Source organism: Pimephales promelas, chromosome 12 (genome assembly GCF_988280905.1).
Source record: "Pimephales promelas chromosome 12, fPimPro1.hap1.1, whole genome shotgun sequence".
Classification (NCBI taxonomy): Eukaryota; Metazoa; Chordata; class Actinopteri; order Cypriniformes; family Leuciscidae; genus Pimephales; species Pimephales promelas.
The window spans coordinates 17,937,938-17,953,432 of NC_142780.1; the positions used below are offsets into that span (position 1 = coordinate 17,937,938).

The 15,495-nt window shown below is 38.0% G+C and overlaps 1 protein-coding gene across 1 annotated transcript in view; it reads left to right on the forward strand.

Moving 5' to 3' along the window:
• The window catches only part of cacng8b (calcium voltage-gated channel auxiliary subunit gamma 8b), a 28,722-nt gene extending 14,808 nt beyond the window's left edge, over window positions 1–13,914 (forward strand). Inside the window, exons 2-6 of the mRNA XM_039679993.2 lie at window positions 1,942–2,209; window positions 2,421–2,645; window positions 7,572–7,655; window positions 9,444–9,584; window positions 13,020–13,914. Of these exons, the coding sequence (XP_039535927.1) occupies window positions 2,423–2,645; window positions 7,572–7,655; window positions 9,444–9,584; window positions 13,020–13,849 (1,278 nt within the window). The 5' untranslated portion in view covers window positions 1,942–2,209; window positions 2,421–2,422 and the 3' untranslated portion in view covers window positions 13,850–13,914. The remainder of the gene's footprint in view (window positions 1–1,941; window positions 2,210–2,420; window positions 2,646–7,571; window positions 7,656–9,443; window positions 9,585–13,019) is intronic.
• The last annotated feature ends 1,581 nt before the right edge of the window (window positions 13,915–15,495 follow it).

The following is a 15,495-nucleotide window of genomic DNA, read 5'->3' on the forward strand; positions in this document are numbered from 1 at the left end:
ATAAAATAATTCCGTCGTCAGAATTGGAAGTCACTCAAAAGGCACTTTCACGATGGCTTCAGTCAACTTTAGTGAGGCGCGGTGGTTTATGGGAGGAGTAGTTCCTTTGCTCAGAAATGAAAATATGAATACAGGCTTGTACCCTTAACTTTTTTTTGGATTTTCTCTTCGTTTTTTCACTCGAAATGATATGTTGTATGCTTATGAGTTCAGCCGTAGCTGGTTATCCTTAGACATGCTCTAATACTCTTTAGACTTACTCATAAGAGACTTCTTTCAAAAATACTAAGTCAGTAAGAAAATCTTCCTGACTAAACATTTGGATTATTCACAACTTGTACATACTCGTGTATGTAATAGTAATTTATATGAATACTATATTTATAGTGCAATAGTCATTTTTGTAAGCTATTTTTATAGTTAATAGTACAGTACAACTGTAGTGCATACAATAATAGAATATTAGATAGGCTATTATTGTAATGCAAACAAGTGTTCCCAGAAGTCTCTTTTTTTCATGAAATTAATAAATATTAGTTATTAATATTTAGCATTTGTTGGTTTATGTTTGTGATAATGAAATATTGCCTCAATGCAGTTGTTTATTAGCTTGGCAACCTACATTTATGAAGTTTTAAAGCTTCTTCAACACTGGCAATATGATAAAGCACCATTAATCAGTGATTACACCACTTGAAAAGAGGCGTTTGTGATCTGTGAATGAGGCAGTGCTGTAGTGATAAAGACTTGGACTCAGTTTACACAGGTTAATGTCACATGATGGTTTATTCCCTGCTGAGACTCAAGTGAGAGTGAGAAAACAGACAGTTGCTGTTTCCGTTATTACCAGATTCTTGTGTTGATCATAATAAACTGTATTCACTGTGTGTGAAAACATTAGAGATTTTACGCTTCTCCATCTACTTTTATATAGACATTTGTATTGGTATTTTTAGATTAATAACTTTACCCTTGCCTGTGGCCATACTGTATAACAAAGTCAAAACAAAAAAGCCTTTCCAAGATATTAGACTATCTTTCCCCATAGTGAAAAGAATTGTGCTTAATTGAATTAAATGCGTATGACGTGTTCAGTCTAAAAGCGTGTAGTGTTACTCTTTACAAAGTCGCATCACAGATTGTATTTTGTTTGTTTGTACTATTTTGTACAGTCTCTATCATATCTAACAGCTTACACTTGATAAACGTCTCTAGCTAGAATAGTTTGGGCTACAACATGCAAAACTGCATCTTTGTTAAATTCTTTTTTTCTATGTGCCACTGGCACATTAGAAATCGGCTCAGATTGTCCATCCATGTTTGACTCGAAAGGGATTTTTCTATGAGCGCTACAAATCTGTACTGCAGAGGCTCACCATGTGAACAGGATTTAACCCATTTTGATGGCTGTGCCATATTGCATTATAAATTATTAACAGCCAAGGCAGCCCTGCATTATGTCTGCTAAATTATGTTTGCTAAATTATGCGTACTGCACGATTGTCCTCTGGTTTTATAGGTTTTCATTGTATGTGTGTGCATTTGTGTGCTCATATAGGTGTGGTTAACATAAAGCGTCCAGCACTGTGTGAGGTAATGATTCTCCCTCTTGCTTGGTCAGGGAGTCTCTACAGATTCATTCCAATGATCCAATTCATGTAATGTTGCTGAATTGCATGTTTGTCAGTTATTCCCTTATCTCGTCCCAAGGGATGAAAGCACTGCCCCCCTCCCATCTCTCCATGCACAAGCTTTTGCAAATCAGCGTTACTATGGTAACAGTGTAGACCTGCCTTTGCTCCCTTCTCCCCAAGTTCTTTAGAATCATTCCTTGCCAAAGTTCCAAACAGTTGTTTTTTTTTTGTTTGTTTGTTTTTTTGCAGCGAAGAAATTGCGTCAGAATCCAATCTATCTTTTCTTCCTTTTCTATCTCATCTCTAGGTTTTGTTTTATATATCAGCAATGACCAGAACTGACGCAAAGTAAGACTGCATACATACGAAGGGATCACAGAGACCAAACACAAGCTTCTCCATTGTGGTCGACCTGTCAGAAGAGAAGCGGGGGAGTAAACGAGTGCAGGAAGAACAAAAGGAGTGTGCGAGGACAGTCGATGGATGCTGCCCGGATTGAGGGGACAGCACATTCTCATCTGACGAGGAAAAGAAAGATTTCAAAATTGAGTCGAAGGACAGAAACTCGCCATCAGGTAAGCTGCTTCGTCCAATCAGGTTGAAGCATTGAATGGCCTTGAGGCTGAGGTTGCGTGATTTAGAATCAAGTCTAAAAGAGAAGGAGCTCAGTCATCTCTCATCTCTTTAAATCGATACTATAAAAGAACATATTGGAGGAGATATAGATTGACAATCAGTGATGTTTCCGTATCTCTCTCTCTTTGCATCTCTTGCTCTCTCCTGTAGGCATGGTGTGTGAGAAGGGCATTCAGATCCTTCTCACCATCGTGGGTGCTTTCGCATCCTTTGGCCTGATGACGGTGGCTATCGGCACAGATTATTGGCTGTACTCGCGGGCGCTCATCTGCAACAGCACCGCCAACAACTCACAAGATGATCCCCATAATAAAGACAAGAAGGACCCTGGGGCTTTGACGCACTCTGGCCTGTGGAGGATCTGTTGTCTGGAGGGTCAGCTATATCTTGGTTCTTGGTTACATTGTAGTGGTGGCATCTGTGCACTTATTGGGAGAAAACGAGGGTTTTGATTTATTAATATTTGCCTCCACTAGGGCAGTCTTATGATAATACAGTGTTTATACTAAAAAAAATACTAGGCCAGATTTTGATAAACAAACAATAGCAAATCAGATGGCAAATCAAAAATAGTTTTTAAAAAGTTTAAACAGTGGTTTTTAAACTGGTATCCATGGGGAAAATTTATATTTTCTAGTGTTAACTTAATATATTGATTAAATATTAATAATTAAATATCATATTTTTATGATAAATGTTTTTTTTAAATGTTTCAGTATAATTTTATTCTACAGACTTATGAGATAAACAGTTATTTTATTCAATTGCCAGCCATAGTTTTTAAAACATGTGTGCCTATAATTTCGTGTATACTGTATATAAAAAAACGTATGTATACACAATTGTTTAAAAGTTTGTGCTCTGTAAGATTTGTGAAATCGTTTTTGAAAGAAGTTTCCTATGCTTACCACAGTTGCTATTATTTGATCAAAAATATAGTAAAAACAGTAATATTTGAAATATTGCGATTTAAAATAGCCATTTTCTATTTGAAAAGATTTTAAAATTTAATCTATTCCTATGATGCAAATCTGAATTTTGTGTCTTTAGTGTCACATGATCCTTCAGAAATCATTCTAATATACTGATTTAATGCTCAAGAAACTTTTCTTCTTATCATTAATGTTGAAATAAGTTGTTCTGCTCACTATTTTTATTTTGTGGAAACTGATACATTCAGGATTCTTAGATGACAAGAAAGTTCAAAAGAACAGCATTAATTTGTAATAGAAATCTTTTGTTACATTATAAATGTCTTTACTGTCAATTTTGATCAGTTTATGCTCAGTTTCACAGACAAGGTTTAAGATATTCCCAGACTAAAATGCATGTTTGAGCTGTTTTTACTAAAAGCAGCTTGCCAGTTCCATTGTTTTGTCTCAAAATAAATCCTGTAATGGATTTACTAATGGATTTATTTATTTTTTTATTTCTAAGGCATGTTTAAAAAAACGTACTCAAATGTCTTAATTTAATTAAGGCCAAAACCTGGCTTGATCTAGGCCTACGTAAGCCACGTCTGTGAAACCAAGCCTTAGTGTCTTTGCTGAATAAAAGCATTAATAGAAGAAAAAAAAACATACCCCAAACTTTTGAACGGTAGTGTATACGTATCTATAATAATTGCGGTGACAATATAAAATGTTATCTTAATAATATCACACTATTTTCAATATTTATATTTTAGGAAGAGGGTCCCTCGCAAGAGGATAGTCATTTCCCCTGTCTTGGAACATTTTACAGGCATGGCAATGTTTTTAATTCCAAAAAATATACTTAACATTAGATTTTTATTATTTACTTTAATTATTCATCAAATGAATAGGATCTCACATAATGCATATTATTAATCTATTTTCACAATCACAAGTGCCTTTAAATTGTTCTGTATAAAAGATGAAACCATTTCAAAAGTAGTTAAATTCTTCATTTAAATCGGCCCACATCTGGTACGGGTACGGGTACGCGTGGAATCCACATGTACCAGGTGTGACACTATGTTTCTGTCTGGGTAATGAACACGCATAGTATCATAAAACCTGAACCCTGATATAGCTGTTTGCTGCTGAAGAGTTTTGAATTTAGGAGCACAGCCCAAAATGCCTAATTAAAAGGCCGAGCAGATTGCATTGGGAGGTCAACACAGAGGGACAGCAGTCGTAGTCTTAGGGGTCGTTCTAGCACCTCATGTTCTCACTCATCCCCGTGTAATACGCTCTCCACTCCGCCTGCAACCAGCCATTGTGCTCTTCTAATTTAGCCTTATGGCTAAGCTCCCTGATAACAAAGCATTCAATTAAAGATAAGCCTGGATTCCCAATCATCATAGCGACGCGGCCTGTTTTTTTCGGCCGTCTCTCTTTGTTTCTCTCTCTATCTCATTAAAGCCTCGCTTTCCCTTCTTTCTTCGCCCCTTTGGTCACTGCAGTATTACAGCACTCTTGGCATAGTTTAGAGGTCAAGACATCCTTGCTTTCCTGGGGGATTAGAGCCAAGATAGATGCTCAGTTGAAACACAATTAAAAGCAGGTGAAGTGGAAAGCGGATTTTTTTTGGATCTGCATAATAAATGTTGCAGCTAAATCAGTCCAAACAGCAAATACAACTGGGCTTTATGATGATAGGTGAGCTGATTGTCACATCACCCCGATTGTCAATGTCAAGACATGTACACACACACTGCATCTAGGCTCCCCTGCTGTAGCAGTCGATATAGCAGAGGCCAGTGCTACTCTGAAAGCTAATGAATTGCTTTCGTGTGTAACATAGCTTAGATGGCTGGCTCTACAAGAGAGAAAGCAAGGTCATGGTAAGCAGGTGAACGTCCTGTTTGACCAATTTGGACTAGCTTGAATTTCCATACTGGCTTGGTGATAGTCTAGAAAATGGATCATTTTCCCCCAAAAAAATCTCTCATCATTTACTCACCCTCAAAGATTAAAAATAAATAAATAATAATCATAACTGCGAGTCTATATAACGCAAGTGGATGGAACCCTCAAAGTTGACAATCACCCAAATTGAACGTGACTGGAATCCGTACGGCTCCAGTTTTCTGAAGCGTAAATGATAGCGTGTGTGAGAAAAATACTAATATTTACAAAGTTTACGCTACAAAACCATTGCTTCCATCTGCCTGTCAAACAGGGGTTCACACTTGACATGGACATCAGCACTTTGTGAGCATGTTCTGAAGCTCAAGCAAGTAGTGATGCTTAAGCACCTAGGACCTTTACTTCTCACGCAAGTCTCACAACATGCTGATGTTTTTGTCAACTCACGAACACACATTTGACAGCTGGCTGAAAGTCATATACTTTCTGGTGTAAAAAGTGTAAAATATTAGTATTTTCCTTGCGCACATCTGTAATTTTTCTTCAGCCAACATTGATTCATCAACTGGGGTTGTATGGATTACTATAGTAATCCTGTAGGTCCCGTACACTCACAGAGGCATAGTACAAGTAGGTGTGGTATTTTCACCACTTCTCCCCCACTGTGATTGGATGGCTGGGTAAAAAGTGACACTGATGAGCTCGTTTTATCCAAAGTTGCACAATTCTCAACTCTCAGCGTGGAAAAGTTGCACAGTGGCTCGTCACACTGCTGTCTTTTTAAAATATGTGGCTCTTCCATTGTGGGTGATGCAGACCTGCCAACCTGTATGCCTTTTACGTAGCAGGAACACATTTTGACCTCAAGGTACACTGGTATGATTTGCAACAACTACACACACACAAAAAAAAACTAGTAATGCCTTTCAATTGTGCATGTGCAGTTCTCAAGTCAAGCAAGAAGCAGCAGCAGCTTGAAGAATCATTTGAAAAGGAAGGAAATTAAGAGAGCCATAAAAAATAGTATTGTAATTTTAATGTTATTTTTTTAAAGCAAAATTATTAAATACTCTTTTTTATTTTACACTACAATAATATTATTTCTACAGTATTAGGCTATATATTTTAATAATTATTAATATTGTATAGTTACATTGATTGAAAACAGTTAGAATCGCAGAGAGATTTTTTTTTTTTACTTTTAAAAATGTGTGCCTGTATTTATACAGGGAAGTGATGAGCCATGACCCATCTTTGCTTAAAAAGACTGAGAAGCACTTTTACACCCAAACATGATAGCCTCAACTATTACCAATTCACTTGCTCATTGTGGACTGTTTCAAAATAGTTGGATAATCTAATTTGGATAATCATTTCACTTTTATTTGGTCTCTGTCCCAACTTTTTTGTTATAGCCATCAAAATCAAAATTTGTTCATATTTACAATATATAGGGTTTCCTATATCCTCATGATATAATTGTTGTGGGGTTTTTTTTTTAACTAAAATATAATTTATATTATGAATAAATTAATAATATTGTTGGTGAGGGGGGACATAACCTTGTGCAAAGCGAAGTAGTGCAAAAGCATGTGAACTGATGGTTAACACTGTTGTGGTACTCAAATCATTTCCCCAAGCTTGGCAGGTCTGGTGACGTGCACTTGATGGCATAAACAAAGGCCGTTACTGAAGGTTACAGTATCTTTAACAAAGGACCAAAAGGTTGATGGCAGATTCTTATACGCTGACACCTTTCCCTTTTGTGCCCTCGTCTCTTTCATACAGATTAATGTCCATAAGAGGAGGAATATAAAAAGACAAAAACAGCTGTGAAAAGAATCCCCCATACACCTGTCCACCTGTTTCTCCCTTCGTTCGTCTCATCAATCCATCACATTCCCACTCCATCAATCAACACCGTGTCAGTCTGTCTGTCTGCCGTAGGCCCCCAGCACTGGAGCGGGTAGCTATTCACTCCCCGATTGACTCCAGGGCTAGATTTCTAGGGTGTGTGTGTGTGTGTGTGTGTGTGTTCGTCTGTTCCACATCTTAACAAATGAACATAATGAATTAAGAGAATTAGATCTGTATCAGCAGCTACAATCCAAAAATAAGTTCCCTGTCTAATTTAAAAAGATTGGATTGTGAATTAGACCATTAAAAGGTATTCATTCATTCTATCTATCTATCTATCTATCTATCTATCTATCTACACATCAATGCCTGTTTTATTATGAAAGAATAATAGAAAATTGACATTACTGCATTTGACCATGATCACAATTGATATTCCATGAGACACTTCCTGTGTTAAATACGAACTACTGTTCAAAGGTTTGTGGTCAGTAATATTTTTGTGTGCGAGGGTTTTTTACGGAGGTATGCGGTTCTTTCTCAGTTCAGGATTAACATATGCTCAGGATGTCTTACCTCTGACGATCCTCTGACATGTTTTTGCTTATAGGGGTGAAGCGTGGCGTGTGCTCCCAGATCAACCACTTCCCAGAGGACGCTGACTTTGATCATGATGGAGCAGAATACGTCCTGCGTAAGAGGCTGCCCTTTATTACAACAACAGAGTTTATCAGTTCTGCAGCATGAATGGAATGCAGCAACAGCAATGTTAAAGGAACAGTTCACCCTAAAATAAAAAATGGTATAGGGCTGGGCGATATATCGAGTATGTACGATGTATCGTTATATTTTTTTAAAACGATATGGAATGAGGCAATACCGTTTATATCGATACAGTAGTTTGATATGAGCACATTTGAAAAATGGCGGAGGTTGCAGTGTGAGCTGCTGCAGTGAAAGTAGCTAGGCTACGTAGTACAATTTGTCCTAAACATGACACAAGCTTATATTAATTGCGTCAAAATCACTTTGATATAGTTAACAAGTTTAAGGCAGCTTGCCGCCCTGTCAAATGCTCTGACAGACACTGTTGCTGACTGACAGATATACTTGCGCTGTTTAATGCGTTTGAGATGTGGTGCTTTCCTCAGTGCTCAACTTACATTTCACAGGTATATTCTCCAACTGTAAATGTTAGAAAGTAAAGTAAATATGTCCATTTCACAACAAATATGTCCATGTCAGAAGAGGACGAGCTTCTGCAAGTGAATCTCCGCTAAAATTCATGCTTCCTTGAACGAGCGCCGGCGCGCGCATGCGCGTGAATAGTACTACGTAGTACGCAATAATTCTGACTAAAATAAACATATTGCTAAAATATTTGTTGTTGGAGAAAATAAATGTGCCATATGTGGAATTTTAAACCTACAAGTATATATTTTTAATGAAAGTGAAAGTGATTATAATGGGGTAATCAAATGCAGGCTAATATAATTAGTTTGTGCGTTTGTTTTTGTTTTTATTTTCATTTTTAGTTTAGCTTTTAGTCAATATAAAAACAAAAGCTTTTTGCACATAATATATTGCATAGCCTATATTATATTTGTTTCCATATCCTTCAATATCAACATTGTTTGTAGGATCATTGGGCCGAATGTGAATATATATATATATATATATATATATATATATATATATATATATATATATATTAAGTATAAAGATTTTCTTTATCTAAATAGAAAACGTAGAAAGTACCGAGATATATATCGTATATCGCCATTTGACCAAAAAATATCGAGATATGATTTTTTGGCCATATCGCCCAGCCCTTGTCATTATTTACCCCCTCCCCCCCCCCCCCCCCCCTTGTATTGTAACAAATTATTATGATTTTACACATTTTTAAAAAGATGTTTTTACATATGGTAATGAAAATAATGACGATGATCTTCCTTTTAAATACCTATGCTTGTTTGATGTGCTATACTGTAAGAAGAGCTTTTTCAAAGTTACATATTGCAGATTCACAGTAATTCTGCAGATTCAATCCTATGCTTCATATCCCCTGAAATGCTCCAAGACATTTTTGTGCTACAGCTCCCTGTGTGCGTCACATGCATAAATGCACGCACACACACACACACACACACACAAGTTGGCATTTTGGTTGGTATTTAGATGGCATTTCCTTGCTCTGTCCCAGCTTAACTGGTCCCAGATGGGATGCCCAACTGCCAGGGGAACATTTTTCCTCTGGGGCTTTTTCACAGAGAGCACAACTGCATAATTTAATTAACCAGGTGCCTTGTTTTAGCTTAATATGTATATATCTAAAAATGTGTGGAAATACAAATGCACAGGGCTAAAGACCTGAACAGAACTGACTGGCGTGCACTCATCACGTTTCACGCTTATGATGCTCTCCGTCTCTCACCCTCCCATCTGTCTCTCTACTCTGCTGTTCTCTCCTTCCCTGCAGGAGTGGTCCGGGCCTCCAACATCTTTCCCATTCTTAGTGCCATCCTGCTGCTAATGGGAGGAGTCTGTATCGCAGCCAGTCGCTTCTACAAAAGCAAAAGGAATATCGTGCTGGGGGCTGGCATTCTGTTCGTAGCAGCAGGTAAAGTGTGTGCAGTGTGTGTGTACATGTATTGGTGCTGGAGTAAATGTCAATTACACCTAATATTTGCCATTATTACAAAAAGAGATCATATATATATATATATATATATAAGAATTAAATGCAAAGTAAATTTATATTAAAGGTACAATATGTAGGATTTTTGCAGTAAAATATCACCACTAGGCCAATGTTATATATTTTGTTTAGTTTTTAAGATAGATTACTTACAATATCCCCAATTTTTCCAATTATTTGTAAATTGTGAGAAAATTGCGAGCGTGTGAGCAGTAAGGGGGTAATCCATTAGCCGGAAGTTGAAGCCTCGCGGGAGCCACCATTGTAGCAGAACTTTACCTGCTGTTAGCACTCCATTGACTCCCATTCATTTTGCCGTCACTTTGAGAGCGAATAACTTTACATCTGAGACGTCCAGACTTAATTTTAAGACTTCATTTGTCCTTAATTTATTTCTAAAAAAAAATATGAAAATGCATTAAAGGTTCCATTACCTTGTATCTTATTTTACGGCCCCGTAATAGGCGAACGATTTCGTCATAACCGCACAACTTTCTGTCGCACAATAGTGACATTACCTTATAGACAGGAGAAGAAGCCCGCAGGCAATCTTTTACTGTCTAAGGCCTCGTTTACACTGCATGGTTCAAGTGACCCAAATCCGTTTTTTCACAGATCGGATATGACTGGTGAACGTGTAAGCAGGAAAAAAACGCATGGATTCCGATTTTCTCAGATCGGATTCAGGCCTCATTCAGAATCAGATACGTGCATTTGCGTGTGCCATGTAAGCAGACAAATCGGATATTCCCCAGTAAATGCGAGTCGTCCGTCATTAAAAAGTGCGCGATTACAGGCGCGATGGAAGAAAGGATACACACAGTGGAGCAATGCGGAGGTTTCATGTCTTTTGAGTGTTTGGGGCGAAGAGTGAAGGCTAAAATGCAGAGTTGTTGTAGAAATAAATCTGTTTTTGAAGACATTTCACGAGATACGTGGCATCATTTTAAGCGCTCGTGGCTACAGTGCCTCTCCTCCCCTCTTTTTTCTCCACCGTACGAGCCCAATGTTTTGATGACTTTTCAAAATATTGTGGAAAGAAAAACACTGGATAATTTTATTCACATCTGTATCCATTGCATTTTGTGCTGTTTTACTTAATTTCCCGGGTCAGAACGTCTACATTTGGTAGTTTCAGCAGTTTATAGTGTAAATGAAAAAAAAAAATCGGATATGGGTCACTTTTAAAAGATGATGTAAGCAGGTCGTCAAAAAAATCTGATATAGTCGGAAAATCGGATTTGGGCATCAAGACCTGCAGTGTAAATGCAGCCTATGAGGCAATCGGGGGGACATGGAGGCATAAAGTCAACGGAGAAGCCCATAGATAGATAGTCCATAAAAGCAACGGGACAAAATATTTCTATAACGTTTTTGGGTAATTAGGTGATTCAGTTTTGTCTTGGCACAGCTACTAGAAGATTTACAACTGTCAGACTGTCGTCAAGGTCAGTTTAAGCCTGCGCAGTCGCTCAGACATCAGACAGGAAGTGCAATAATTGGGTTTCAGTCTTCTCCATTGAAATCAATGGGGTCACTGTGTCCATTTCTTTTACTGTTTATGGTGAGCAGGGGTGAGGGAGTCGCCAGTATCCGAGTCATATCCGCGTTCCCCTTAGTTTCCGCTCGTACTGCCATAGTAACCATGGCGACAAATCTGGACAACTGGGTTATGCCTAGCAGGACGCTCACGCTGTTGTTGTTTTGTTCAAACATTATGGACCATGGCAAGCAGACTTTGAGACTTTTTAAACGAAATTTTAAAATCAAAATCTTTCGAGATGCCGAGAACACCACGTCTGTGACTAATTTCGCCTTGACAGAGACGCAAGTGTTGCATGTGCTTTATTAAACAGATGAGAAAATGTACATAAAACTAATCAATGTTATTTAGTTCAACATGATGAAATGTTCGAATATGATCTATATGTTGATCTAGCTTACTGCTAGTCTCATATAGCCAACAAACACCATAACTAACAACATGCAACACACTCAAACGCCGTTTAGTGTGATAGTGTAACTGTTAGAGCAAGTGAAACAGCGCTGCATTACCTCAAGTTTAATTCGTCTTATAAACTGTCCTGTGTGAGTTTTAATTCAGCACTTGAGCGTAGTTCGGTAGAATGAAATGTCCTTATTCCTTTATATCCACGGGCCTCTCATTGCGCGTGGCACTGGTATGTCCCACATTAGCAATCACGCCTTGCTTCATACCACAGTCATGTTAAAAAAAATCACTGTATTCACTCAACCACGAAAGATCCATCAGCTTGAAGACAAGATCCATAATTCCGCTTAATGCTTTGCGTCATCAATATACGCCTTTGTTATATTAAGAGGTTAGCGACTCCTGGTGGCGAACAATTGTACCTTTTAAGTTATACATTACATTTATATAATCCATAATTTAATATAATGTCTGTCTCATAATGCTTTAAAGATTATATATATCATTTAATATGATATAATGTTTAGCTTACATTGCATTCAAGATGCACATATAATTATGATACATTTATTATATCACAACAGACACTTCCAAACAGACTTAATGGGCTCTATGCACGGCGGTATTTCCGGTGAAGGTTTAAGGATGCTCGATAACTTCCGCCGATCGTAGAGTCCAATGCAATACCGAGAATTTATGTTGAATTTTATACTCCATGGTTATACTAAAGAAACGTTAGTCACAAAAACAGATAAAACAGACACCCCTCGTTGTGTTTATGCTTCTTTTTAAAATTATATTAAATAAACATAACTATATATAAAATTACATCTAAACGTATGTACGTTTCGTTTCAAAGACGGGGGGGAGAGTAAATTTTGAAGACTCTGCCATAATTCCGTTTTCCTCGGTTTTCCTCCGCTTTAATCTCCACAACCGGAAATGGACGGGAGTCCTTGCGTCAAATGCGGAACTTATGCGTGCATATAACCCATTGCATTTGAGATAGACATTTAATTAATAAGTCGCTTTGAATAAAATTGTCGGTCATGCATAAACAAAAATGTTTAAAATTATAATATAGTATAATATGTTAATTGTCCAGTACATTTTTCAGTTAAAATCTGTTTAGTGAAAAAAATATGACATTTGGACCCCATTGTGTATCTAATTTATACTGACAATAAGTAGAATTCATTATAAAATGTGTTTAATTGCTTGTGCTTGTACAGAATGATCCACAATATTACTGTAAAATGAATCTGATCTCTATCTGTATCGGTCAATTGCCACATTAGACTGCAAATGCTTTTGAATCGTTGTTATTCTGCAAACAAAAGCTGCATATCACCTGAAGTAACAGCACATTTTGATCAGTTGGCATGTTTTTGACCCTTGATCTTTAGGCCTGAGTAACATCATCGGTGTGATAGTGTACATTTCTGCCGCTCTGGGTGACATTTCCCCAAAGAAGGACGAGGATAAGAAATGGCAGTACTCCTACGGCTGGTCCTTCTACTTTGGTGGGCTGTCCTTCATCCTGGCCGAGATGGTGGGTGTGTTGGCGGTAAACATCTACATCGAGAAGAACAAGGAGCTCCGCTGTCGCTCTCGCACCGATATCTTTAAGAGCACCACTCACGCCATGCTACGACTCCCGAGCTACCGCTTCCGCCGCAGATCGCGTTCCAGCTCTCGATCCACCGACCCTTCGCGCTCTCGAGACCCGTCCCCCGTGGGTGGTCCTCCGGGGGGTAAGAACTTCGGAATGGCCCCGTCAGCTTTACTCTCCCAGGGGCCCATCTCGGTGTCCACACTACCCAACCCCCACTCCCGCTCCGCTCTGCCAGGGGGGGATATTTCCCTTTACACCCTCTCCCGAGACCCCAAACTGGGTGGTTTAGGAGGGCTGGGCGCCCCTCCGCTGTACGGCACGGTGGATCGCGCCACACTATACCAACTGCACAACTGCTTCCCTAAAGAGAGCGGAGGGGGCGGAGGAGGCATGATGATGAGTGGGACGCTGCCCTCGCTAAAATCCCACAATCCGTCAGTGGTCCAGAATTCTTCCAACTCCAATGTTCCGCTCGGCAACTCAGTCCCGTCCTCCCAGCCTCCACCTTTCTCCTCCTCTACGGTGGAGAGGGAACGAGGGATGGGGACGCTGGATAGGCTAGGGAAAGGTGACAGAGAGAGTAACTCCAACACGCTAAATAGGAAAACCACACCAGTCTAGACAGATCGAGGGTTGGAGTAGTTGACAAAGTGCAAGAGATGACTTAGATGGAAAGACTGGGGAAAACAACTAAAAAAAAAAAAGAGGATAACTTTCTCAGTATTGAAAAATGTTTCACTTTATGAAAAAATAAAGAGTAAAAGAATGACAAACATCTCATAATAACAACAACATTCATGTTTTGTTTTTTTCAGTACTGTTTTATAACATGTTTATTCTTAATGAAACTATAATCATGGGATACTGTGATATTTATTATTTTGCTTGATTTTGAAGACGAAGAATTTCCAAGACGATGAAGTGTTGTTGTTATCATGAGTAAGTTTGAACAGCTCTAAACATTGCTAAATGATTCTAGTTTTTAAACTAGAAAGACGAGATTTTGACTGTGATTCAAAAATGTGATATTGAGCACTGCAGAAACATGAGTGTATTGTGAGAATGAGATTATTATTATTACAACTAACTTTGTGAGAAGCGTTTTATTTATTTTAATGAAAGTTTTATTTTCTACCCTTTGATAACATGCAATTTAGTGTGTAATATCTGTATATCTGTCTTCCAGTTCAGTAAACAGATCAGCACCATAATTGATGGACTGAAGAGTTCAAACGAAAAAGATTTTTATAAAAAACCTACCATCATATTATTTTTGTTAAAATCACTGTTAGCAGTAGAAGTAGCACTTGTTAAATTGAAAATCTTTGTTTTGGGGCATTAAAACATTCCCTCACTTAGTCGAAGAGGGACAGATGATATATTTGTATAGAGAAAATGGTGAATGACATTCAGAAAATGACTTCTAGCCAAAACTGTGCTTTTCAAATGGGCGGGGACAATAAAGGACCATTTGAATTGTAAATCGACAGGTCTGCAGTTGAAGGAAGGCTGAAAAAAAAATACATTTTGAAATGCAAAAGTATATTACACGTTTGAAAAAAAAAAAAAAAAAGACTTTAAAACCAGAGGACAAATATGTATCGGAGAGGGCAGAATGGGTGGGCGGGGCTTTTTTGAATATGTATGAGGACACTGGTCTTCCTTGAGCCCTGTTGGGCTACACTCTATGTTGGGGCATGCCCTGTGTCATTTGTGTTTTCCCTCCATTGTGTCATGTGAACATGACAGTATCCCAAAGGCAAAGCTCCCCTCCAAAAAAAAAAAAAAAAAAAACCCTAACAAAAACAAACGTTCACTGTGCTGCACCTGACTCCCTTTGACCCGTCTGCTTCTCTAAATGAGAGATTATATATGTGGACATTCTGCTAACCTTTAACCTTTATTCCATGATCCCAGCCAACAAGAGGTCAACACAGGACATTACATAATTGAGTGCAAATGGGCATCAAAATCACAATCTCCTGTAGTCGGGGGTCTTTTTTTAATTCATGAAAAATGTGAAAAACTACACACAGACAGCATTTATGTGCTTAGTTATAAATATTACGTAGTGGAGAATAGATATATCTAGAGAAAATATGGTTTATCTTAATGTGTGATAAACTCTAACACTGTATTGCACGGATTTTATATATAAAAAAGAAACAACAGACAATCTGCGAGTGATGTCATTTGTGTCTTTTAAAATCTTGATCCTTAGAAGTTTGTCACCTATCAAAATTGTTTTCTATGGAAGAACATATTAA